At 49.6% G+C, this 25,355-nt stretch overlaps 3 protein-coding genes across 3 annotated transcripts, besides 25 other annotated features; 1 reads left to right on the plus strand and 2 right to left on the minus strand.

Annotated features, from left to right (window-relative positions):
• Positions 1 to 2,085: part of a dispersed repeat that runs on past the window's edge.
• Positions 1,024 to 1,027: a direct repeat.
• Positions 1,028 to 1,319: a long terminal repeat.
• Positions 1,028 to 11,265: a mobile genetic element.
• Positions 2,062 to 2,141: a dispersed repeat.
• Positions 2,274 to 9,449: a mobile genetic element.
• Positions 2,505 to 4,967, minus strand: EKO05_0011216 (uncharacterized protein; the record flags this gene model as incomplete). Its single annotated transcript, XM_059637939.1, has 1 exon — positions 2,505 to 4,967. The coding sequence occupies one exon, from the start codon at positions 4,965 to 4,967 to the stop codon at positions 2,505 to 2,507; it is 2,463 nt and encodes an 820-aa protein (XP_059493922.1).
• EKO05_0011217 (uncharacterized protein) lies at positions 5,120 to 7,114 on the minus strand (the record flags this gene model as incomplete). Its single annotated transcript, XM_059637940.1, has 1 exon — positions 5,120 to 7,114. The coding sequence occupies one exon, from the start codon at positions 7,112 to 7,114 to the stop codon at positions 5,120 to 5,122; it is 1,995 nt and encodes a 664-aa protein (XP_059493923.1).
• Positions 7,411 to 9,135, plus strand: EKO05_0011218 (uncharacterized protein; the record flags this gene model as incomplete). The annotated part of the gene is made up of 2 exons (XM_059637941.1): positions 7,411 to 8,456; positions 8,580 to 9,135. 2 exons carry the CDS (start codon positions 7,411 to 7,413, stop codon positions 9,133 to 9,135), a joined length of 1,602 nt encoding a protein of 533 aa, XP_059493924.1.
• Positions 9,455 to 11,304: a mobile genetic element.
• Positions 9,624 to 9,679: a tandem repeat.
• Positions 9,973 to 10,052: a tandem repeat.
• Positions 10,979 to 11,265: a long terminal repeat.
• Positions 11,266 to 11,269: a direct repeat.
• Positions 11,305 to 11,920: a dispersed repeat.
• Positions 11,921 to 12,000: a mobile genetic element.
• A 525-nt stretch (positions 12,001 to 12,525) lies between these two features.
• Positions 12,526 to 12,655: a mobile genetic element.
• A 134-nt stretch (positions 12,656 to 12,789) lies between these two features.
• Positions 12,790 to 12,818: a tandem repeat.
• A 1,404-nt stretch (positions 12,819 to 14,222) lies between these two features.
• Positions 14,223 to 14,927: a mobile genetic element.
• A 313-nt stretch (positions 14,928 to 15,240) lies between these two features.
• Positions 15,241 to 15,307: a tandem repeat.
• A 69-nt stretch (positions 15,308 to 15,376) lies between these two features.
• Positions 15,377 to 15,417: a tandem repeat.
• Positions 15,416 to 15,689: a mobile genetic element.
• A 1,015-nt stretch (positions 15,690 to 16,704) lies between these two features.
• Positions 16,705 to 16,844: a mobile genetic element.
• Positions 16,845 to 19,685: 2,841 nt separating this feature from the next.
• Positions 19,686 to 20,265: a mobile genetic element.
• Positions 20,266 to 20,322: a dispersed repeat.
• A 35-nt stretch (positions 20,323 to 20,357) lies between these two features.
• Positions 20,358 to 25,355: part of a mobile genetic element that runs on past the window's edge.
• Positions 21,154 to 21,197: a tandem repeat.
• Positions 22,466 to 22,514: a tandem repeat.

The raw sequence follows: 25,355 nt of genomic DNA on the forward strand, positions 1-25,355 counted from the left end.
CTTCTACTTCTTTCTTCTATCCTTACCTCTTACTTTCTTTACTCTATTCTTATTCTTTCTACTTTTCTAAATTTTCTTCTCAATCTCTCTCTTCTTTCTATCTCTTATCTCTTTCCCTAAACTCTTTATAAACTCTTTAAACATATACTCTCTACTTTTTACTTCTTTTTATACCTTTTCTCTTCTTTTCTCCTTATTTACTTCTTCCTCAACCTTTTTAAATTTCTAACAAACTACAACTTTCCTTTTTACTTTACTTTTTCCTTTCCTTCCTCTTTCTACACTTTTTCTCTTCAACCTTCTTTCTTTTCTCAACTTTTACTCTTTCTAATCTTTCTTTTCTTTTCACCTTCTATTTAACTACTCTTTTATTTCATACATCTTTTAATAAACTAACTTCTTCTTCTACTTTCTTCTCTTCTTTTAATTCTTTCTTTTCATCTTTCTCTATTTTCTACTCTTTTTTCTTCATTTACTATCTTTACATCTTAATCACTTTAAATATCTTTTCTAATACTTTTACACTCTCTCTTTATTAAATACTACATTTAACTATCTTTTCTATCCTACTAACACTCTTTTAACAATTTTTTACCTTTTTCTACTTCTCTTCTTACTTTATCCTCTCTACTATTCTCTTCTCTTAACAATTCTTTCATTTCTCTTTTCTTTCCTTTTCTTCTTTTATACATCTCTTAACCCTATCTCTGCTACTTGCGCGCTGTTATACTGCTGCATGAACAACGCTACTCTAATTGCTACTACCATTGCGTTGCTGAAAAAATTCGCCTTAAAACCGCTCTCTGTACCGCTTATCTATCTCTACAACTGCCTCTTCACTCTTGTGTAACACTTGACGGGCCTACCGCCCACCCACTTTCTCTTCTTCACCCTGCTTACCTGCTACTCTTCTCTATCCCGCTTCACGGTCTTAAACACCTCCCCTCCTTCACTCTTAACCGCATCGCTCCGGGGGCACATCCACGGGCCCCCGCCCAACCCTCTACCCCCTCTCCCGTGATACCTTATCACGGGCCCACCGCCCACCCTTATTCTACTCTCTTCTCTCCTTCATCCTTTGCTCGTGATGCCTTATCACGGCCCCACCCACCTCCCCTCTTTCTCCTTTACCCTCTACCGCCCTGCCCAACTGCTTTGTGACACCTGACGGGCCCTCCGCCCGCCCCTCTCTCACGCACTACGGCATCTACGGGTTCAGGAATGCCTTTCTGGGCTGCGGCACCACAATCGGATTTGCCAAACTTCCCTAACTACTGTTCTATCTTGTGACAATACTATGTAAACGCCCAAAACACCTTGCTCCACGTCATTTTTATCCCGTTCCATCTTTCTAATCCACCTGATACCCTGTTCAAATGCCCTTTCCCTCTACCATTTATTCTTATACCCGATTTACAAAGCAACCAACCCTGCCTAATCCAAATTCGCGCGATCAACGCGATTGACGCCCTCTTGCACGAACAACTTCTTGTACCTCTCCCATCCACCATCCTGCTGGCTCTTCTACCTATTGCGCATGTCTTTCTTAACTACTCTACTATCTATCCAAATTTACTTTGTCCTGACTCTTACTTTCTTCAATACGCACGGCTGCTTTTAGATAGGGACTCACTTGGTTTGGTCTGCTCTCTCCGGATTGTGGGCTCTTCCTGGATCGGGGGCTCTTCTTAAATGATCGGCTCTTACTACTTGGGGGCACTGATGTGGACTCCTTGGCTTGCAGGGACCACTTTCGGGCCACTTTGGGGGACTACTTTCGGACCACTTAGGGTGGCGCACTACTTGGCGCGCTACTTAGGGAACCACGTGGGGAACTACTTGGGAACCACTTGGATTGGGGGACCTACTCGGGTTGGACGTGCCACTCGGGTGGGGCAACCACTTGGGTTGACGCACTACTTGTGGAACTACTCAGGGAACCACGCGGGTTTGTGCTGACTACGCGGCTTGATGCTGACCATGTGACTATGTGGATTGATGCTTACTGCGCGGGTTAATGCTTACTACGCGGGTTAATGCTGACTATGCGGGTTGGTGCTGACTACGTGGATTGGGGGATCCGCATGGGTTGGGGGCTCTACTTGGGTCGGGGGCTCTACTTGGGTTGGGGGCTCTACTTGGGTCGGGGGCTCTACTTGGGTTGGGGGATCCGCATGGGTTGGGGGCTCTACTTGGGTTGGGGGTTCTACTTGAGTTGGGGGATCCGCATGGGTTGGGGGCTCTACTTGGGTTGGGGGCTCTACTTGGGTTGGCGGGTATCACTCAGGTTGGCGGGTATCACTCGGGTTGTGGGGACTACTTTGGTCGGTGGCCCTTCTCTGGGCGTTTCTTTCTACGTCTCTGAAGTGTCTGTGTTGCTATTTGGCTGTTTTGCACTTTCTGACTTGTGATCACCGTGCAGTCGCAAGTCAGCCTACAGCACGTTTCTCCTGACTTCTCCTGACCTAAGGTTTCGGGTTACGGTTATATCAAACACATTCTTTCTAGTCTGCTAAATACGACTGCACATGCCCCTCCTCCCAAGCATATAGGAAACGACACATCTGGCTCGCGTCTCTCTGGCCCATCTTGATCTTTAATCCGAGCCACTTGTAAAGCCGGAGCTCATCGCTACCGTGCACAATCGCGGCGTCTTGCATCTGCTGCTCCAGCCATGGCGTGCACATCAGTGGCTGGCAGGCAAGCAGCGCAGCTACTGCTCTCTGGAGCACTCCATCGTACTGGCAAGGCACATGCATCCCTTGTGTCTTAAACGCACCCTGTATGCTTGTTTCCTCCCACTTGTTGCAGATGGCTTGGGGCGCCCAGCAGTAAAAACACCGCGCATACTTCTCCCACTTCACTTGGTGCATAGATTTCACCTTAGACTCCATTAATGTCATCTGCGCTCCGCTGGCCTTTGAACAGTCCTTCCAGTCGTGGCGCGCCGGGTCAGCCTGAGTGGCCATGCAGATGGCGCACGCATTGCTCCAGCGCTGGAAGTGCTGCTCTAGCCGCTCCAGGTCATATACTTTTTGTTCCGTCCTTCGCCGTTGCCGGATCTTAACCCTCTGCTCTTTAACGACTATAGCTCGCTCTATACATCTGCGCTGCTCCTCTGCTGCCACTGCCGCAGTGTCGGCCTGCGTCTCCTCTGGCTCTTCCTGCTCTTCTTCGACGGCTTGTCGCTTGGTACCACCGGGGTGTCGCTCGCATAGATCACACTTCGACTCTCCCATCTCGCATTGCTGCCTGTTCTGTCTGCCGTCCATGTGCTTGTCTATCGCGATTCGCCGACAGGATTCGACTGTCATAAACTCCTTTGCAGGTCGCTCCAGCTTGTAGCCGAGCGCCTTCTCTACCCTCCCCTCTTTTGTTACATAGCACGCTCTCATAACAATAGACTCGCTGTCGAGCCCCGTTCGTCCCGCCCGGCCGCTCTCTTGCACATATTGGAGCAGCAGGGGACACATGGCAACGTGGATCACCACCCAGACGCCTGCAGCGTCGAGCCTAAGACCTAGCATGTTCGTGGCTGTACAAAGCTTCTCTATGCCCAGGGTGAAGCTTCGCACCATGCGTGCCTTTTCCTCGTCTGAGCCCATCTGACGGTAGTATGCAGAGCACTGCAGAAGCTTCGCAAGCCGTTTCGTCTCGTCCACAGTTGGACAATAGACGATGATCTGCGCCTTAGGTCCGTACCTACTCCTCTTCGCAGCCACAAGCTCAATAAGTACTTTTTCTAGCGTGCCACGTGTGTACTCTAGCACCTGGTACGCAATGTTCGTTCGCGTGGTGCGTTCATCGCGGCATATGGTTACGGTCTGGGCATCGAGCCCTGCGGTGTGCAAGAAGGCGGGCTGCAGCGTGGGCGGCAAGGTTGCAGTCAGGTAGACAACCTGTGTGCCCTTCTCCGTCATCTCCACCATCTTGAGGAGGTCTGGCCGCCAGTCCTGTGTCGACTCCAGCAGCACGTGGCACTCGTCTATCACGATACGATCTAGCTGATGGAGCATGCGCTTTTCGTCAATAAACCTGCCGAACGCCTTCGTGACTGCGCTCTTAGGCGTCACCAGCACAATACGAGCCCAGTACGGCGGTCTTCTTCCATCCCACTTCGCGCAGGGGATGCCGAGCTGGTCGCAGCGATCTTGCAGATCGTCTCGCAAGGCATTCAACGGAGCCACGACCACGGAGACGCCGCCTGGCGAGACGGACGCGGGCAGCATGAACAGCATACTCTTGCCGGTGCCGGTAGCCATAACAACTAGCACGCGCAGCCGTCGCTGCATCACAGCCTCAAGGCTTTCTTCTTGCTTGCCACGATACTCGGCGTCCGGCCGTCCAGCGAGTCGCCTGAACTCTGCCTTGAGGTCCACCATCGCGAGCGACGACCAGCGCTGGAGCGCCTGCTTCTCTTGCTGCGCTACCATCTCCGCGCGAACACCGGGGTGCATGCGGCCGTCCTCCCAGGCGGATGCAAACTCCAGCACGCGATGCCAGTCCATGCTCACCCGCCGGAACTCCTCCCGCTCGGCCATGGTCTGAAAGGGAGACTCCATCATGGAGCGGCCGTAGTTGCCCTCCTCTGTTTTAAGGCTGTGGCCGGACTGCAACGCTTGCGCGTTGCTCTTCGCCGGCGCTTTGTTCCAGTAGAGCACTTCCAACCAGTCGCGTGCTTGTCCATCTCTTGCCAGCTCTCGGTGGATGGCTGGGTAGGCATGCCGCCAGGCGCGGGTGCCGAGAGCGGTGTTCATGTACTGAAAGGTCTGCTCGCGCAGGACACGGCGTATGCGATCGGTGCCCCAGTACCCGTCTGGGTTAGCGGATCGTGCCTTCTCACGGTCGGCTTCGCCGTACTCGTCTCCGTCGTCGCTCTCTTCGCTATCGCTCTCGTCGCCCCACTGCTCCTCCGGCTCTGGCTCCCAGATGAAAGCGGTAGGGCGGGCAACGCCATTGTGCAGCATCTGGAGATCATCTATGAACGGTCGACCGAGCCTGAGGAAGTACACCACCAGCTCACCCACCTCCCAGGGAACATAGCGGTGGATCGTCTTGACACGCTTGCTGAAGCTATACCCCTTGTGGTACGTGGTGGTGAAGGATACCAGGCCACCCTCTACAAACACCCCCGATACCCCACCCCGTCTGCACTGTTCTCGCACTGTATCGAGGTAATCTCTGTCCCGCGACCAGGCCCGCCGCCAGACATGTGAACAAGCGTGAAGAGGCCTTCTTTAAACCGACGCACTCCTTTCATGTACCTAGCTACAGCGTCATCGCGCCATAGCGTCCGTTCCGGCCGTTGTGTGCTATCTATCCCACGAATGAATCTCTCCCTTAGCGGAGCCTCGTCCAACACCCGGTCTAGAAGCCAGTCTTGCCATCTATCTAGCTGGTTGTTAGGGTGCTTCAGAAAGCTCCAGCCCGTAGCCAGCTCGGCTGGCTGATCGACGAGTTTGTCCACGGACACCTCTGGAAGCGGGGTGGTCCCGGGTCGCACGCAACCCCTTTCGTCTAGATCCAAGAGTAGGACGTCCTTGAATAGCTGCAACCGCACCGTCTCGCAGAGTCCCTTCACCATCGACCGGAGATCGGCTAGCGAAAAGCTCTGCTTGTCAATGAGAAGCCGATCTCCATCCCACGACACGATACCGGGAGTATTACGTCGCTTTGCCTGTGTTCTAGCTAGCGTACGCAAGCGGAGCATTCGATTCATAGGACTGGGTGTGCCTTTGAAGTCGGACAGCGTCATAAACCGTTCAGACATGTCTTTAACTAGCTCATACGCAGTAGGTGCTGTACAAGGGTCTTTCTGAAGCGCTTTATCTCGCTGGCAGCGGGCATGATGCACTACGAGCGCTTTCGAGGTAGTGATCAAAGCAGACAGCGTTGGCGAGAACTCGTGCGCCGGAACCCACCCACCGCCATGGTGATCAGGCTTGAGGCCGAGGACAGCCACTCCGCTCAGCAGTGCGCTCTCGTGCTCGTCGCCAGTCAGGCTGTGGTTGAGCAAGGCGATCCAAAAGCGCAGGCATCGCTCTTCCAGTTTCTCTTTCTTCGCAGCGTCGTCTGAGCGGGCTATTTGCTGGAGTGACACCAAGAGGGCGTCTTGCGTGCTGGTAAGTTTGTATGGCGGCCGCTCGACCTGGTCATATGTGCGCCACAGGTAGCAGAGGATGCTCACCAGCTTCTGGCTGTACTTCTTGATCGTACCGACTCGATGCCTAGCGTAGAAGGGCCGCTCGTTCGATTCTGCGCCCGCCTCACGTCGCTCGATAATCTCCAGTGCGAGTCTGCCGACAACCTCAGCTCGGCTGCTATCGAACGCTTTTTGTATCAGCCGCTCTATAGCTTTGCAAACATCGCGTAAGCCCGTGTTGTCAAACGCCACTTCTTCCTTCCCACGCGCGTCTACCTCCCCACCAGCTAGCTGTTTAGCGCGCAGAAGTGCCGCCCTTGGGATACCTTGTAGGTGCGGGACCCATTCTGTGAGCTCTAGCCACGGATCAGCCTGCGAACGGATGCCCTCTTTAATCTTATCCTGCGCTGCTGCTGCCTCACGCTCTTCTCGCTGATGCTGGCGATCTGCCTTCACTCTCTGGGAGATGTCTGCTAGAGTCGCAGCTCCAACGCTCGTCTCGACTGCAACATACGCCGGCCAGCCAACAGCTCTAAACAAGCGCTGGCAGGATTGGCTGTCTCGCCATACTCGGTTGCGCGAGTGCTTGCTCTTTTGCCTTATATCTCCCCCTCGCTTTTGTTCGTTCACCCAGCCATGCTCATCCTTGCAATGTTTCTGCATGCCCTGCAGCGAGATGCAGGTATACCAACAACGCTCCGACAAGCATACCAGCCCGTCTTCTCGGCTTTTCAGACCAAAGACGGGCTCCTTAGCCGGCCTTGGTACACGCACGTCTCCTGGACTCCACGCAAGGTTTGGTAGCGCGCGTACAGCTGCCGCCAGGCTCTTGCGCGTAGCGACTGTGACCTTGGGATGGCGCTCTTTGAGGTGCGTAACGATCTGCGCTGGTGGAATAGCGGTGGCACATGGTTTACAAACTACGACTCGAAGTTCAGGCCGGTGTTTAAACAGCTGCGCAAATAGTTCCATGGTGTAAGGAGCAGAAGGGACACAAGTGGGCGCTATGCAACACGTCCGTTAGCCTAGTGTTTGCTATCCCCCGGCATATTGATCGACAGACTGTGTATCGATCTTGCTTTTGGTTTAATTGCGCTCCCAGCTCCGCTAACGCTGGTTGGTGAGGGCGTCGTGGTACATCCGTGCGCGGCCTGACTTTCGGTGCCGCGGTGTGACCGCGTCAGAACCTCAACAACACCCAACCCCTTTCCGCACAACCTTCGTCCGAACTTCCGCTTGCAACCTCATTCGCAGTACACAAGTCGATAATGCACTGGTTGGCAGCATTAGACAGCGCCGCAGAGCGGTTTGATGGCGGTCGTCGGAGCTTTCCTCTGGCCAGCGAAGCTGACTTCGTTCGCAACTACGCGTACGAGCCGCCGAATGAGGACTACGAGAAGCTCTTCTTCTGCCGAGCGACCATCTCACGCTCGCAGCGTGATCCAGGTGCTCGTCCGCACAGCGCAGGATGGCTGATCCCCACCCGTGACGATGCCAGCGTCTGCAAGCCCGTCTTCATTGCCCACTCCGTCTTGTCAGCGATCTGGCTTCTGCGCGAGACGCTCGCCGACGACGTCCTGCCTGACAATATCTGGGATCGTCTGGTCTGCGCGGCCGAGTCGCTTGCGGAGGACGGGATGGAAGAGCCGCCGTCTGCGCAGAAGCCCTTTGCTTCCCCTTCACAACAGGCCTCCGCTCCACCCCCGCAACAAAAGAAGCGGCCACACCTATCTGCGCCGGCCCCTACACCAAAGCGCGCTCGAACAACCACCGATGAGACACATCCAGCCAGCCCTCAGCTGTCACAGCCTAGCGAACCAGATGAGCAGCTGAAAGACTCCCCTCTGCACATCACTACCATCTCCAACAACAACCGCCGTGCGGAGCAAAAACGCAGCAGGACACTCGCCACTTCGCGTGCGAAGAAGCGGCTTGCCCTTGGTCTGGTAGCACCTGGCGACAAGGCTCCTCTTCCAGAGCAGGCTGCCTACACCTCTATTGTGCAAAAGGACAAGTCCGTTGTCGCCTGGATCATTAAGCAGCCGGTCTCCGATGACACGGACTTCTACAGCTCCACCCAAACTCCCTACCTTACGGCCTGCACCCTTCTAGAGAAAGCGCGCGTGCTTGGAAACCAGTCCTCTCGGTACCACGCTGCCCAGTTCCTGCAGGCTTGGCGAGAACGTGGCTCACCCTTCAGAGGTGGCGGCGAGCTCGCTGGCAGCCAGAGCAGGACCGGTGCGGGAGCTAAGCGCTTGCAGCTGCTAAGTGTGCGCAACGATGCTGACAGGGATTTCTGCTTTGCCTGGAACATGTGCACACGTTACGAAGCAGAGCTAGCAGCTGTCTATATCAAGTCTTGATGGGCGTCAGCTCTCCTAGGTCAAGCATACTCTAACAAGATAGCGCAGATCCGGCATAACGACTTTGTATCTAGCAACGACAGGACGCGAAATCGATACGGAAAGGGACAGATCCGCACAGAGGCAGTTGCAGCGCTAGTAGAGTTAGTTAGTCCCAACGCCACTAAGAAGGACAAGCAGGTGTTTAGACGACGGTTAGGCCAAGCCATGCGCTGGTACTCCATTAGTCAGGAGCTAGGCTGGGGCATTCTGACCCTGATACCACACGACGAGATTGCGAATCGCTGGATAGAACGCACCCTCCGTGTAGGCCAGCTGCATGTCTGGATTGAGCTACTTAAGAAGGAGTGTCCAGACATTTGTGCAGCTAGCAAGGCACTTGAGAACTGGTTAGGGCCAGAGGGAATTGCTGGCGGGCCCATCAACGAGAAGAAAACGCTGAGCATTGAGGCGGAGGCGCCAGCAACCATCTACGAGGTGGAAGAGATTCAAGACAGCGAAGACGACGAAACTGACAACAGCGTTGACGACAGCACCAGAGAGCAAAGTCATGCTTCGCCGAAGAGTCCTACGCCAGCTCCGCGGTTGCGTCAGCTAACTTTGCTTGAATTGTTCCATCCTGTAGAGTAGATGTTACCTGCGCTTAACTCTGAACATTGTGCTACATACCTTATCGATACTGCCCTACAACATTGCGAACATTAATATTAAAACATCTACTATATTCCACTCACGTACCGTATGCTCGATTCTTCTAGAAATTCAACATACAATTGGGACGCACTTTGTACACGTTCCGCAATCGTTGCAGCAATATTTGACTTCAGGAACAGCGAACAAATTCACGCTGAAAAAGCGAACAAATACAGTCGAGTGTCTGTGCTCACGCTAAAATTTACATAGGCAAAGCGAACAAATACACTGTCTTTGTTCGTATAATCACTGGGAGTTCTACTACTCCTAACCCTTCTCTATTCTTTATTAATTTTTCTTTAATCTATTACTCTTTCTTTTACTATTTACCTTTGTCTCTCTTTTCTAATACTTTAAATTTTACTCTTCTACTTTTTTTAAACTCCTACTCTCTTCTCATATTAAAACCCTAACTAATAATACCATTACTTTCTTATCTCTTAATTTTCTTTTATACTATTTTTTTTATTATTTCTATCTTCCCCTACTTATAAACAACTCTTAACTCTATTTCTTTTTACTTAACTACTACTATGCTTTTTTTCTTCTTTGTTTTCTTTTTCCTTACTACTATTACTACGCCACTGTCTTTTTCTCTCTCTTCTGTTCCGCTCCGCGGTCTTAACCACCTTCCCTCCTTTACTCTCTTCTGTTCCGCTCCGCGGTCTCAACCACCTTCCCTCCTTCACTCTTAACCGCTCCGCTCTGGGGGCACATCCACAGGCCCCTCCGCCCACCCCTCTTTCTCCCTTACCCTCTTCTCCTTAACTACTATTTCCTTTCTCCTTCTTTTACTTTCAACTTAATACTTACCTTTCCTATCATCAACTTTCCCTTTCCTCCTCTCTGCTTTCTTGTGACACCTGACGGGCCTACTATCTACCCCCCTCTTGCGCGTCACGGTCTTTTTGGTTTACGGGCGCGTCTCCCTACCGCTTAATATGCCCTATGCACTCTCGGACAGGTTTCCGTCATACCCTCTACTAGTTGCCGGCCTGCAAATGCAGGTAACCCTAACCCTAACCTTGACCTGTGTCTGGTCCTGAACCCAACTTCACTTATCTAACGTCTTTGTTACGCTTACTCTCTTGTGACGCCTTACAGGCCCCCTACCGGTTCTTCTCCCCTAAACGCTGTCTTAATCATTTCCACGGCTTAATGCTGTGCTCTTCTGCTTTTAATAACTGATCTGCTTGCTCTGTTAACCTTCTCGCGGTTACAGGGCCTTTTACGGGCTGTTTGCTGTCGTCTCTTACTGGTCATAGGTCATGCTCTGTAACTGCCCGCCTTCCCTCCCTCTCCACCCTTTCGCCTTTCTCCAACGGTCTCGACCACGCTTCCGTTGACGCTTGCTGCACTCTCGGACGGACGGGTATCTGCTACACCCCTGTTACGCGTCACTAACGCACTGGTTACGGGGGCCTCTTCACGGGTTACGGACCTCTCTACGGGCTTGGGGGCACCTCTACGGGTTGTACGCCTTACTGTCAGCCTCTTCTTGCTCTGTGCTATTGTTAACTACTTCGCTCGGCGTCCTTGTAATACATTATCACGGCTTACCTCTCTACTGCTTTGCTATGTTAACCTCTCGATGATACCTCATCATGGCTTCGTCGCCTACCTCTTCTCTTTTCTCAACTGCTGCGCTTCTTGTGCCTCCCTACGGGCCTTCCGCCCACCCCTTCTACTTCACTGCTGCGCTCAGCTTCTTTGTGACACCTTACGGGCCCACCTCCCACCCTCTTCTCCCTTCTTCTTAACAACCCTCTCTTAAAACACCCACGGGCCCACTGCCCACCCCTTCTTCTACCCTCTTCTCTCCCTCATCCTTTGCTCGTGATACTTTATCACGGCCCACCCACCTCCCCTCTTTCTCCTTTACCCTCTACCCGCCCTGCCCAACAGCTTTGTGACGCCTTGCGGGCCCACCGTTCACCCTTCTCTTACGCACTACGGCATCTACAGGCTTAGGAATGCCTTTCTGGCTGCGGCACCACAATCAGGTTTGCCAAACTTCCCCTAACTACTGTTCTATCTTGTAACAATACTCTCTAAACGCCCAAAACACCTTTTTAAATGCCTCCTCCTCTCTACATCTTACTTTTCCCTAATTTTCGTTGTCTTAATCCTGCGCTTTCTTTTTAATACAAACGGCTGCTTTAGGTTAGGGACTTACTTGCTTTTAGGTGCTCTTCCTGGTTTGCGGGCTCTTTCTGGGCTGTGCGCTGTTCTTAAATAATCAGCTCTTACTAATTTGGGGCTACTAATGTGGACTCCCTGGGTTTGGGCGGGGGACCACTTTTGGGCCACTTGGGTTGGGGGTCTACTTTCGGACCACCTAGGGTGGATACTACTTTTAGACTACTTAGGGTGGCGCACTACTTGGCGCGCTACTTAGGGAACTACGTACAAACCACTTGGGTTAGGGGACTACTAGGGTGGTTACTGGCAGAACTACTAGGAAACCACTTGGGTTGGACGTGCCACTTGGGTGGGGTAACTACTTAGGTTAACGCACTACTTGTGGAACCACTTAGGGAACCACTTGTGGACCCACTCGGGCTGGGGGACCACTGGGAAACCACTTAGGTTGGCGGACCACTTTAGGAACCATATTAGGATACTACTTAGGTTAATGCTTACTGCGCAGGTTAATGCTTACTACGCGGGTTAATGCTGACTATGTGGGTTGGTGCTAACTACGTAGGTTAGGGGATCCGCATGGGTTGGGGGGCTCTACTCAGGTTAGGGGACTTTACTTGGGTTAGGGGACTTTACTTGGGTTGGGGGACTTTACTTGGGTCGGGGGCTCTACTTGGGTCGGGGGCTCTACTTGGGTCGGGGGCTTTACTTGGGTTAGGGGCTCTGCATGGGTTGGGGGCTCTGCATGGGTTGGGGGCTCTACTTGGGTTGGGGGACTTTACTTGGGTCGGGGGCTTTACTTGGGTTGGGGGCTCTACTTGGGTTGGGGGCTCTGCATGGGTTGGGGCTCTACTCAGGTTGTGGGGACTACTTGGTTGGGGGACTTTACTTGGGTCAGGGGCTTTACTTGGGTTGGGGCTCTACTTAGGTTGGGGGCTCTACTTGGGTCGGGGGCTTTACTTGGGTTGGGGGATCCGCATGGGTTAGGGGCTCTGCCATGGGTTGGGGGCTCTGCATGGGTTGGGGGCTCTCTACTTGGGTTTGGGGGACTTTACTTGGGTTGGGGCTTTACTTGGGTTGGGGGCTCTACTTAGGTTGGGGGGCTCTACTCAGGTTGGGGGACTTTACTTGGGTTGGGGGACTTTACTTAGGTTGGGGGATCCGCATGGGTTGGGGGCTCTGCATGGGTTGGGGGCTCTACTCAGGTTGTGGGGACTACTTTAGTCGGTGGCTCTTCTCTGCGCGTTTCTTTCTACGTCTCTGAAGTGTCTGTGTTGCTGTTTGGCTGTTTTGCACTTTCTGACTTCTGCATGATACCAACGCGCTACTCAGTCTGCCTCTGTATCTTCAAGACACGCAACAATAAATCTGCAGCGTTAAACAACTATAAATAATAAATTGACGTAAACACAATAACCTACAACAATTATTTGGTTGTCTCTTTGTTTGTGCCTTGCGTTGTGGTGGTTGCGTTGGTTCTGACTTTTGCGTGTTTCTCACGCAAGCCTCAGTCACCACTAGCTGCGCTTTCCTCCTGCAGCAAGCTGCCCGTCCCTTCAACGTACGACACGAACGAGACAAACGCCCAGCACATCTTGCTGCTCTGTATGCCGCCCCACCATACTGTGCTGCCCATCCACGCAAGCACCTTGTCAAATTCCACCTCCTCGTTCCGCCTAATCCCCTCTCTCTGCATCTGTGCCCGCACCCAGTTGTTAAACGTGCTTCCCCACGCCGTCTACACGCACATCATCAACGTAAGCAGCACAGCCTTAAACTGGCAGCCAATCGCTAAGTTTTTCTGCCAGCCACCATCTGGATGGGGCTTGAAGCTGTCGCAAATCGACTGGGGAACACCGCACTAGAAGCAGCAGCTGAAATTCTCCCAGATTGCTTGCTCCCGGACTATCTTCGTAACGTCCTTCACTCCATCGCGCACCTCATCTGCCTGCAGTCGATTGCAGTGGGCAAGCTGGTGCTGGCCTGTATCCGCATGTTCCTTCGCCCGGCACCACTGGCAGCACGCCTTCCAAGACTCGAGCATCTCCTCCAGCCTCTGCACCTCCTGCTGCTCGCGCGACGCCAGCTCCCTCTCCTGCTGGCTCAAGTTCCTGCGCGCCTGCAGCTGGGCGTTGAACTCGGCCCTCTCTGTCTCGTCCTCGTCGCCCACGGCTGCTTCTACCTCTGCTCCAGCGCTGTGCACCCGCAACTGGCACCAGCCGCACAGCTCTTCTCCTGGCTCGCAGCCCTCTCTGGTGTGGTTTCCGTCCATCTCGCGGTCTATAATGACTCTCATGCAGCCGTCACCCTCGACGAGCTTGCGCACACCCTCCTCTGTGTCTTTGGCCCAGCCGCCAGCGTATTGCTTGCCTTGCGGGCTGTACGTGGCGCCTCTAATGAAAATGACCTCGCTAGGAAGCCCGCCGCGGCCTGCACGTCCTCCCATCTGCACTACGTCGCGCATTTTCTGCGTGTTCCTCGACCCAGCGAACAAGACTGCCCTGACGGTCTCTCTGTCGATCCCTAGCCCCAGCGCGTTCGTCGCCACAAACACGTGCTCTGTCCCTTCTGTGAGCTGGCGCAAGATCTCCAGCTTCTCCTCCGGCGTGCCCACCTCGCGGTGGTAGCAGACAGCTCCCAACATCGCAGCGTACCCCTGCGCCTTCTTTCTAGAGTTGGTGTACACCACGATCTGGCCAGGCAGCAGGTACTGTTGCTTCTTCTCCTCCACCAGCTCCGCCAGCACGTCGGCTTCGCTCTTTTCTTAATAGTTGTACCAGTGCACCTTGTACGCAAGGTTAGGCTGGCTCGTTAGTGCACAAAACCACTCGCACTGCTCCTTTGGCGGCAGCGCCATCAGCCGGATGAACTCGCTCTCCTCTGTGGGTTTCAGCGTCGCCGTCAAGCACACGAGCTGCGTTTCCGCCTTGACCAGCTCGCGCAGCTTCAGCACCTTGGTCTGCCAGCCCTTGACTGAGTCCAGTATGGTGTGGCACTCGTTGATAACAACGCGGTCCAGCCGGCCCATAGATCGCTGCCGGTTGATGAACTGCTTGAATGCTAGCGTGGCCACAGACTCAGGCACCACCAGCACGATCGAAGCCCACTCGTGCGGCTGCTGGCTGTCCTACAGGACGCAGTCGATCCCAGCGGCTTTGCAGCGATCTATCATGTTCTGCTTGAGCGCAACCACGGGGACAACCACGATCGTGACGCCGGTGGAGCACAACGCCGGCAGCATAAATGTCGCGCTTTTGCCTCTGCCTGTGCCTATAATTACTACTACAGGGCTCTTCTGCTTTATAATGGCCTCTATGGCGGGCTGCTGCACGCTTCTGAACGTGCTGCCCTTCCCCTGCAGCCGCTCGAGCGCCGCCTGAACGTCCACCCTCCGCATCTGCTTCCAGCGCCGGAACTGTTCCTCTACCGCCTCCTTTCTAGCTTCAGCGGCCCAGGTCCCCTTCGCGGGCGGCGTCTTTAATGTCGAGCTGAACTGTAGAAAGCAGTGCCAGGCAATGCTGACCCGCTAGAGTGCCTGTCGCTGCGCCATGATGCTAAAAGGCGACTTATCTATGGGCCTGCCGTAGATCTGACCAGCAAACTTGGACCTGTGCCCGGATCCCAGATCGATCGGGTCGTCTTCCACGTCTTCTTCTCCCTCGTTGTCGGCCCAGTTGAGCGCCTTCAGGATGTCCTTGTCTTGAAGGTACTGGCGGAAGGTGGCCTTAGTGTTGTGCCTCCAGATCTGAATGTTGAGCTTGGTCTAGAGCCAGTGCAGCGTAACGCGCTTAATGGCTCGCCGCACTTGGTCTGTACCCTACCGCTGCGGCTTCTTTACAGCTGCTCGCTTGCGTTTCCTGCCTGATCCTGTCTGGGTGCTGCGCTCGTCTTTGTTGCTCCCTTCTCCCCCTTCTTCTTCTTCTTCCTCTCCAACTCCCTCTCTGTCCTCCTCCTCCTCATCTTCGTCAACGAGCCGCTGCTTCTTCCTTCGCTGCGGGCCAGCCCACGTCTCCTCTCTAATCGGCTCCCATAGGAAGGCGCTGGGCTCTGGGACGTGGCGCCTGCTCGATGCGCGCTCCAGCTTCTGCCAGAACGGGAGGACCATCCACAGGTAGTAGAACAGCAGCTCGCCCACTTCGCGCGGCAGGTAGCGGTGAATAACCTTAGTATTGCTGGTCTGCCTGATGCCTTTGTGGTACATAGTCACGTACACCATCAGCCCGTCCTTAACAAACAGCCTGCGGCTCTCTGCGTTGGGCATGTTGGTGTGCGTGACTGTCACCAGCTCTGTACCGCGGGCAGGCGCACCACCTGTCATGTGCACAAGCACCAGCAAGTGCTCGCAGAACAGCTGCAGCGCCTTTTTGTATCTCTGCACCCGCTTCTCTACCCACGTCACGCCGCTCCCACCAGGCACGAAAGCTTTCACGTCAACAAACGCCTCTCGCAGCTTCTTCTAGGTGGTAGCTCGAATCACCAATCTCACCTTAACCGCAACGCCACTCATTTTCTATCAACACAGTAGTCTTCCAGCTATACTAAGAGGTGCAAAATGTGCACAGAGCTGTGCTGCACATTAGTGCTGCATTGCATAAGGAGGTAACGTGGCGCTAGGGTCTAAGTCTACTATAACACTTAGTACAGTATCTCCAATCAGAGCCTTGTATCTAGATTACCTACAACATTAAATCATCGTTAGACTGCTGCTGACGACTTCGTTTCTAGCGAAGCATACTCTTACCCCTCAGGAGTGTATTCAGCTCTGTTACTTCAACCTCCCGTGCTCGCTTCTGGATAGACCGACTCGAGATGGCTGCCTCACCATACCCAGTGCCAGGCCCATTGCGTGGCAGGAGCGCAACACCGCCAAACCCTAGGAATGTATGCCAACTCCTACTTATAGCTCAAAACTCGTTTGTAAGCATACTGCTAAACCCTGGTCCAGCTCTTCTATCACGCGCGTAACTAATAGCAGCTTGATTTGACGAGTGTGAGGCCTGTAGGTCTATAGCAGCGTTTCCCTCATGTAGACTATAGTCACGTTTGAACTGGAATCCCTCCAGAAGGTGCCTTCGCGAGATGGAAATAGCTATGTGGCGCCAGATAAGCACCTAGAACCCTGGGCTTAATTCCTTAGCTAGTATATCTCTTATGGTAAGGCCTAGTTGCGCAGCGTTCCAATGCTGTTCAGAGGGCTGGTTCTTGCTGCTGCCCGGCTCAGGGTTTGCTGCTAGTGTTTTCTTTGTCCCTTTCGTCTAGATTGCTTCTAGCAAACTTGCTGACTACAGGTAAGAGCCTAGGTATAGAGCGATGAAGTCACCCTGCTGCTTAGCTAGCAGATGCAATGCATGCACAAAAGGAACAACCATCTACAAGTACCAGACTAGCACCTCTCTAAGCTCGCGCGGTAGGTACCGCTAAATAATGCTAGCTGTGCTTGACTGAGCGTAGTTCTTGTAGTAGGAAGTGACAAAGACTACTTGCCTATTCTTAATAAATATGTTTCGAATATCTCCATAAGCAGAGTTTCGCCAACGCAGGAGAAGAAGCTCAGTGGCCCTAGCTGGCTGTCCACCAGTCATGTGGATCAGCAGGAGCAAGCGTTGTAGAAAGCTGACGGTAAGCTGTAAATACGCCTGCACAGCCTTTAGATTCCAGATCAGCCGCTCAGTATCAGTGAAAAAGCGCCTCTGGAGACGAGGGCTGTCCTTGATCCTACGCAGCAGAAACTTAGGGTATTTCTGGACGGGGTGATCCTCGTTGGTAGGGTCGTCCAAAAAGGATTCACTAGGCCCATTCCTATTTGGGTCATCCTGAAGGCTGGAGAGCACAGGCTTAGGGATAAACCTAGCCCAAGTGTCGTCCTCGCAATCTGGAAGGAGCAGCAGCTCTGCCAGCTGCTCATAGGCAATTCTGGTCTGATCCCAGAGGAACCATTTTAAGTGGTTTATGTTGAGCTGCACTCCTTTGTAGCTGATGTTCTGTCTATCATCTGTCCACTCAATAAAGCCAGCAGCAGTAGTGTTGTTTCGCACTACGGCGCCATAGGCTCGCAAGTTAAGGATAAGATTGATAGGGGAATCGCTGCCATAAGTCATAAACCAATCTTGCAGCTCTGCAATGTAGTCCGTGGGGTAGGAAGCCCTGCCTGCTTTACACTCGCAGAGTGCGTGCTGCACAACAAGCAGCTGAGCTAATTTTACTAACCCAGACAGAGGCAATGTAGCTGTAGCCGCTTCTTCAAATCCAGTTCGATCCCTGTTGATTCCGTTCGCGGCTAAGAACCTAATAACGATGCTGTCTGTGACCTTGCCTTTTATCTTGTGATTAAGCAGGGAGATACAGAGCTGGAGGCACGCTCTTTGCCACTTAGCGCTTGCAGGTGCTGTAGCTGGCGCTGTGTGGACAGGGATGGTAGCAGCAGGAGGAGGAGATCGGTTCCTGAAAGATTCATCTAATGCGGCTGAAGATCCGTTACGTAGCTTCTGTTGTTCAGCACAGGAGCTGCTGACGGTTAACAGTACAGAAGACAGCGAGCGCAAAGATCGGAATTCGGAATCAGACTGGCTATCCAGGCTATCAGGTCCTCCTGCTCCATCCTGTGCTACTGGATGTTAATAACAGCATGTCCAGCTGCGCTTGCGCCGCAGTTGTTGCGGAGAAAGTAGGAGCGGTAATAATGTTAGGGATAATGGAGTAGGATGGGAAGCAGGGCCGACTGCACGATTTTCATCAAGGCCGGCTGAAATTGGGAGCGGTAGTGGCGGCGATGAGCTATGTAGTAGCGCGGCACTATCAGATAGGGTTTGTGGGTGGCACAGTAGTAGACTGGCTGGCTGATCCTGGGAAGAAGGCGCATTTGTAGTAGAGATCTAGTGTAGAGCCTGCTGTTAGGCAGTAGTCAGTATATAGTGTAGGTCTGGGCCTTGCTGCAGGATAGTGAGGCAGTAAACATAGATAAGCAGTTTATGCCAGTGGCTCTTGTAGCGTTTGTACGTAGATTCTAGAAGTTTGGTCTGTAGAGGTTTCCTGTATGGTCGCGTTGGTATAAAACTGTTCACTTAGTAGAGGGCAAAGATGTTAACCTCTTCATCCAGGATTAACTGCTGTGCTTGGTCGATTAACTCATCGAATGCTTGCAGCAAGGCTCTCAGACCAGGCTCAGAGATGGTCGGCCGAGCAAGTAGACAGCCGACGGCACGCAAGTCCTTTCCCTCTAAATACGCCAGCCAGCCTGTCTTTTTAAGCCATCTGCTTGTGTAAACAGGGTACTAGGCGTTTGTGCCTAAGGCTACTAGCGTCTAATGTGTGCTGTTAGCGTGTAGCGTATCAAGCTCTGCTTCTAATTGCGCCTAGCTCTTGTCCTGTGCCAGCTTTGCTGTAGCTTTAGTAGCAACATAGGGCTGGCCCTTGTTAGCAGTTACTCAGAAAAGCTCCGCTCCAACTCCGGTCATTCTTAGACGCTGACAGGGTACGTTAGCTTCCTAGGGCCGGTCGTGCGTTCCCACGTTGATGGGAGGACGGCCTTGCTTAACAGGATTAACCCATCCATGTTTATAGCAGCAGTGCTTAGCTATAACAGTGTAACTCCGCTGCAAGGCAGCACACCAGGTACCTGTTTCTAGATCGCAGAAGTTACAGTGCCGGGCGTAGTAGACTGGCAGGACCGGGAGAGGAGGCAGGTAAGGAGGGCAGGTTGGATAAGGCCATGTCTTTAGATCGTCAGCAGTAATAAGGAAAACTGGCTAGGTAGGTAGGCAAAGTTCGATCCAGGCGTTAAGAAGCTGCTTTACATCGCGCGCCTGGTAGTTGTGACACTTCAGGGTACTAAAGTGGACAGTGACTACAGTAAGTAGTACTGTAACGAGACAAGTCTTACACGCAAGAAATGGGTGTAATTAATGCTTAACGTAGACAACTAGGTCCTGGAAGCAGCTAACTCTGTTATACTGAGTAGAGGGTACCAGTGTAGTAGCAGAGGCAGGCATGGCGCTATCCGTATAAGCAACTTATAGAAGTGTAAGCAAACAAGTGTTATTGTAACTTTGCACCTAGAGTCAGAATTATATAGCTTTAGCACAGACTTAAGAAGCACTGTTAAACGTGCAGTAAAGCAAGTAAGATAAGGCTAAAGAAGAGTACATAAATAAGAGCTACATAATTTAGAAAATTAACTTGCTGTTGTTGTCAGTGCAGTAATAAATAAATTAAAAAGGGGTTTGGACCTATTGTTGTAACACGCGCACAGATGTAGAAATTAAAGTAAGGGTCTGTGAGGGTCTATTCTAATTCTTGTAACAGATAGCAGGCCGATAATCAGATAGGAGTGGTGCACGGATCAATTAATTCAAATAAGGGTCTATGTGATTGGTAATAATTGTCAGGTAAGGTGATAGTAAGCTTTAGATAAACATTACTACCTTATCTAGGTTAGCTTGTTCCTTGTAGTAGTCTCTATCCGCTATCTTGTAGGATTTAAGGCAGCTCTTCTAATAGTTATTATCTTCCTTCTATGCCTTTAGGCTGTTAGCTAATAGTTTAGATAGGATTTTAGGAAGTTAAGGGTTTCCTTATTTATTATTACTAAGGGCTGGCCTCCTCTTATAGTTAGTAATGTCTAGGGTGTTAGGCACTTGTAGCTTAGTCCTTAGAAGGATAGTCTAGTTTAGGTGTATCTTCTCCTATACGTCTAGAGAGGCGTAGTAGGTCTGTAGTTAATGCAACTAAGGTGTGTAGGTTATGTAATCTATAAGAATTATTATTAAATTATACATAGTTAATAGCAACATATTAAAAGGGTATTTTAGTAGTGTTAGTAAGACTCTTAATTGTTAGATTATATACTTAATGTGCAAAGATAATAATAAAGGTAATTTATTAATTATTATCTGTCTTAATGGCTCATTTTATGTGTGTGTGCCGCTAGCCCCTAAGTTAACCAAGGTTAACCCTAAACCCCTAACTTGGCTCGGCAAGGTCGGTTATCTAACAATAAATCTATTACTGTAGACGTTAAGACTATAGCTATAGAAAACCAGCTACGCTATATCCCTACCTAGGCGCTACCTTAGCATAATAAGGATAGTAACGTTAAGATAACAGTTATATCTGCAGGTTGCACTAGCAGTAGTACTAAGCGTGGGGGTTAGAAGTAGCCTGCTCCTAACTAGGCTACGTAGGTTCCTAATAAGGTATTTTAGCAACGCTAGGAGGCTAACATATATACCTGTTGCAGTAAAGAGGAACATATTTACTAGAATTGCGCTAACACAGTAGTAACTATAGTATAGGCAGCAATAATCTTAGGTAAGGAAGAGGCTAGTTTATATAGGGGAAACTAGTTACTCCTAATATAAGTCTAAGTTAGGAGCGCTGTAGGAGCATATTAGCAGGGGAGACTACTAGTGTAGGGGCATTGTAGGCTACTAGAGGAGCTATTACAGACTCTATAGACAAGCCCCTATTCTATATTCTATTATTCATTAATAGGGTAATTTAGGCTAATATGCTAGTAGACTTAGGGTGTAAATGCTTTAGTGTAGTAACTAATAACTTTACTGCGCGCTTAGGAGGAGACTTTATTAAGGTACTGCTATAACTCTTAGCGTAAGTAGTAGGCACTAGTAGGAAGTTTATTATCTCCTGTTTAGTCCTGTTTAGGTATAACTTAGATAGGTAGCGCTTACAGGCTATAGCCTACGTAGTGTTAGGTCTAAGCTAGGATGTTATTTTAGGGAAGCCCTGGCTCTAATAAGAGGGTGTAGTGTTAGACGCAGAAAAGGGCACACTAAGGATATAACAGGTAGGAAACCTTATAGTCTATAAGTTCTTACAGTATATAGTAAATATTTATATAGCTCTCCTATTAGCAACTAAGTATAATAAGACCCTAGCTAGTAGGCTCTAGAAGCGCCTGTCTAGGGACTAGTTTGTCTCTATAAGCCTCTACAACATTACTAAAATCCTCTTAGTTTAATCTCTAGGAGCGTAAGGGACAGCAGAGGAGGTAGACCCTCTTCCCCCTAAGTTAGTCTAGTTTTAGGACCTATTTAATAAGAGTAAAGCCTTTAGCCTTCCTCTATATAGGGGCTAGATAGATTACTACATATAATTACAACGTAACTAGTCTAGGAAGAAGAAGCTTCTACCCTAGGGCCCTCTGTATAACATGCTAAGGGACTAGCTACTTAAGCTATAGAAATAAGTGTTAGCACTTATAGATAAGGGGTAGATCTACACCTCTTCTTCCCTAGCAGGGGCCCTAGTCCTGCTAGTTAAGAAGTCCTTTAGCAGGTGGCGTATATACGTGGACTATTACTTACTTAATAGTATTATAATTACTAACTAGTACCTGCTTCCTCTTATTAAGGAGATGTTGCGTACACTAGGGGGTGCCTGCTAGTTCTCTAAGGTTAATGTCTGTTTAGCATTTTACTAGATTTATGTTGCAGAAGGAGATAAGCACCTTACTACATTCTGTACCTATTTTAGGCTCTTTAACTAGCTAGTCTGTCTGTTTAGCCTGGCTAGAGCACTAGCGTCCCTCTAGCGCTATATTAACAGCGCGCTTTAGGAGATATTAGGTAACTATGCTACTGTATACCTAGATAATGTCCTTATTTACAGTAGCAGGTCTAGAACAGACTACTTAGGGAAGGTTAGCAGAGTCCTTACGCTCCTACGCAACACAGGGCTGTATTTAGATTATAAGAAGTGCGTATTTGCAACTAAGGAAGTATACTACCTAGGATATATTATAGAAGCTAGAAAGGATATTTATTCTAATCCTAAGAAGGTTAAGGCTATCTGTAATTAGGAAGCTCTATAGTGTTTACGCGGGGTCTACAGTTTCCTAGGGTTTACTAACTTCTACTAGGACTTTATCCTAGCCTTCTCTAATATTGCAGCCCTACTTAATTAACTTATAGGGAAGGATACCCTATTTAGGTAGGGGTAGGAGGAGGACGCAGCGTTCTACTAGCTAAAGAACGCATTTATAACAGAACTAGTCCTAGCCTAGTAGGACCCTAAGCAAGAAACACTATTAGAGGTAGACTACTCTAGTAAGGCGCTAGGTAGCTGCCTTTCTTAATAGTATAGGAAGGTGCTTTACCTAGTAGCGTATTACTCTACTATACTTAAAATAGAATTATAGAACTATACTATCTATAATAAGGAGTTAACTACTGTTATAAAGTGCCTAGGGGTCTAGGCAGCTAAATTAGGGTCTGTTACTAGGCTGTTTACTATCCTAACTAACTATAAGAACCTCTAGTACTTTACTACAGCGCGCAGGCTAAGTAAGAGGCAGCACTAATAGGCAGAGGAGCTGTTAAAGTTCTGTTTCTACCTTTGCTTCTGCCTAGGACGCCTGGTAGCCTAACTAGATGCGCTAAGCTGCTAGGAACAGGACTATAATAGGAGGTTAGTGGGGGTCTATAGGATAATAACCCTAGTTTTAGTATTAGTAATTAGTACACTAGACTCGAGTATACCTTTACTTTTTATTAACGCGTATATATAATTACTGTAGGATAAAGGCATTTAGTAGGACGCAGGGTATATAGCACACCTGTCTACTATCTATAATAGGGCCTACTAGTTCCCTCCTAAGGCTAAGACTACTTAGTAAATTGTAGATTACACGCTTAGTGCTTATAGCACGCTGCTGTAGTATAGGGTTACATAGGTTCTACGTTAGAAGCTACTTATAACTACAATAATCTAAAGGGCACACAAATCTAACCTAACAGGCTATCTAGGTGCTAACGCCACATTCTATATTGTTAGACGCAACTTCTACTAGAAGGGGATGTTATAGAACGTTTAGTGTTATATCTATAACTACTACTGTTTTAGTGCATATATATTACAGCGCTAACAGTAGGGCTTACTCTAGCTGTTGCCTATTACTAACTGTTTTTAGTTCTAGATTTTAATAGACTTTATAGTTAACCTTTCTTAGGCTAATAAGGACGCACTACGCTATCTCTTAGTTATTATAGATTGCCTCTTTAAGTATGTACAGCTTAAGGCGATAACTTCTATAACTATAGAATATTGCGCTAAGGTCTTCTACAACACGTAGTAGTAGTTCTAAGGCTTTCCTAGCTCTATAATCTTAGACTGCAGCTTAGACTAGCTGGGACATTTTTAGACAACGCTGTGTAGCCTTGTAGGGGTAGACTAGCTACTCTCTACAGCCTACTACCCCTAGATAGATAGAGGGATAGAGCAGGCTAACTAAGAGGTGCAGGTAGTCCTACAGGTTATAGTTAACTTTAAACAGAATAACTAGCCTAACTACCTTCTAGCCTGCTAACTAGCTCTTAACAATTGCAATTCTTTAGTTACTAGGGTTAGTCCTAACCTGCTCCTCTATAGCTATAATGTGGACTTCCTACAGATAACAGTGCTTCTAACTGTTAGCTAGAACACACTACAGGGACAGGTAGTCTATTTCCTAGACTACCTCTAGCAGGGTACAGAGCTTACTTAGGCAGCTATAGCATAGGTATAACAACGCACCTAGGACATAACAGACTATAGCTGTAGGCCTGCAGAGCAGTACTACGTAGGAGATAGAGTGTAGTTTTCCCTCTGCAACGTAAAAACTAACAGGCTAAGCTAGAAGCTTAACTAGTTATAAGCCTAGTATATAGTAGTTGCAGTTCCTACCCCTTTAATAATTACCCTAGATTTACTAGGTAACCTCTATAAGACAGTGCATATAGACCTACTAGAACGCGTAGCTTCTAACCTGTTACTAACACAGCGCCTACAGGAAAGTAGACTAGGCCTACTAGTTGTCCTAGAGGAGGGCAACCTAACCTTAGCTAAATAGGAGGTAGAGTCTATCCTAAAAGAAAAGAGGGCCTATAGGCAGAACAAGTTACAGGTTCTAGTTAAATAGAAAGGATATATAAAGCTAATATAGAAACTACTAGAGGTGTTATAGGATATAACAGTATAGAAGGTCTTTACAGTAATATACATAGTATATTAAGAATAGATATAGGAAAGAAGAAACTTTTACTATTTATAATAACTCTTATAAGGTCCTATTAGGAGATGCTGTATAGGGCACGCAGCCTAGCGCAGGAGAGCTTAGGGACCTTACAGTGTTAGCACAACGCTACCTTATACTCTATACTACTAGACAAACAGTAGTAAGCCTTAATGCTTAAAAAAGATAGAGTTGTTAATAGACAGGGAGTAACAGGCAGTAGTAGCTACGTTCTAGGCCTAGTTCTGCGCAATGCAGCAGCAGCAGTTAACCTTATAGTTGTTGTTGTTATCTACCTTATCTGCCTTAATAGTGCTGCTACGCGTTAGCTGTAATATCTCCTTAAAGTTATAGTAGGGCATGTGCAGCTCTATAATAGTTAGTAAGTAGTAATAACAGGTAAATAAGTACAGCTCTATAAGAGAGGGGGAATAGTAATAGTATAGGGGTATAGGCAACTCTATAAGAGAGGGAGCGTAGTAATAGTGTAGGGGTGTAGGCAACTTGATAGGAAAAGAAGAGCAGTAATAGTAGGGAGGTAAGCAGAGCTAACAGACAGACAAGCAGCGCTTATTAGAGGAGTTAGAGTAGTAGCAGTAGGACAAGTAGGACAGTAGAGCGTACTCTAGGCAGTAGTAAAGCATAGTAAGCAGGCGCTTAACTTAGTTAATAGCATCCTTTAGATTAAGTTAGCTGCACACCTAATATAGGCAGAAAAACGTATAGTAGTATAGGCCTAGACTGCCTCTATCTAGTTTATACGCTTAGCTTAGGACTAAAAGGCTAACCCTATAGCAGCTATAAACTACTAGAAGTAGGTATTAAGCTGGTTACTGCTATAACGCCTAGACAACAGTATAGCAGATAGGGCAACCTAGGTACTAGGCTTAGCAGGGGCACAGGCAGCGCAAGAGGTAGTTAGCCGCTTTGCTAGCGTAGGGTTAGCTAGGGCTAAGTTAAGGGTAGCCTTATACACCTACTAATACTTATAGTAGGCGCCTAATAAGAC

Source organism: Ascochyta rabiei, chromosome 22 (assembly GCF_004011695.2).
Source record: "Ascochyta rabiei chromosome 22, complete sequence".
Lineage (NCBI taxonomy): Eukaryota > Fungi > Ascomycota > Dothideomycetes > Pleosporales > Didymellaceae > Ascochyta > Ascochyta rabiei.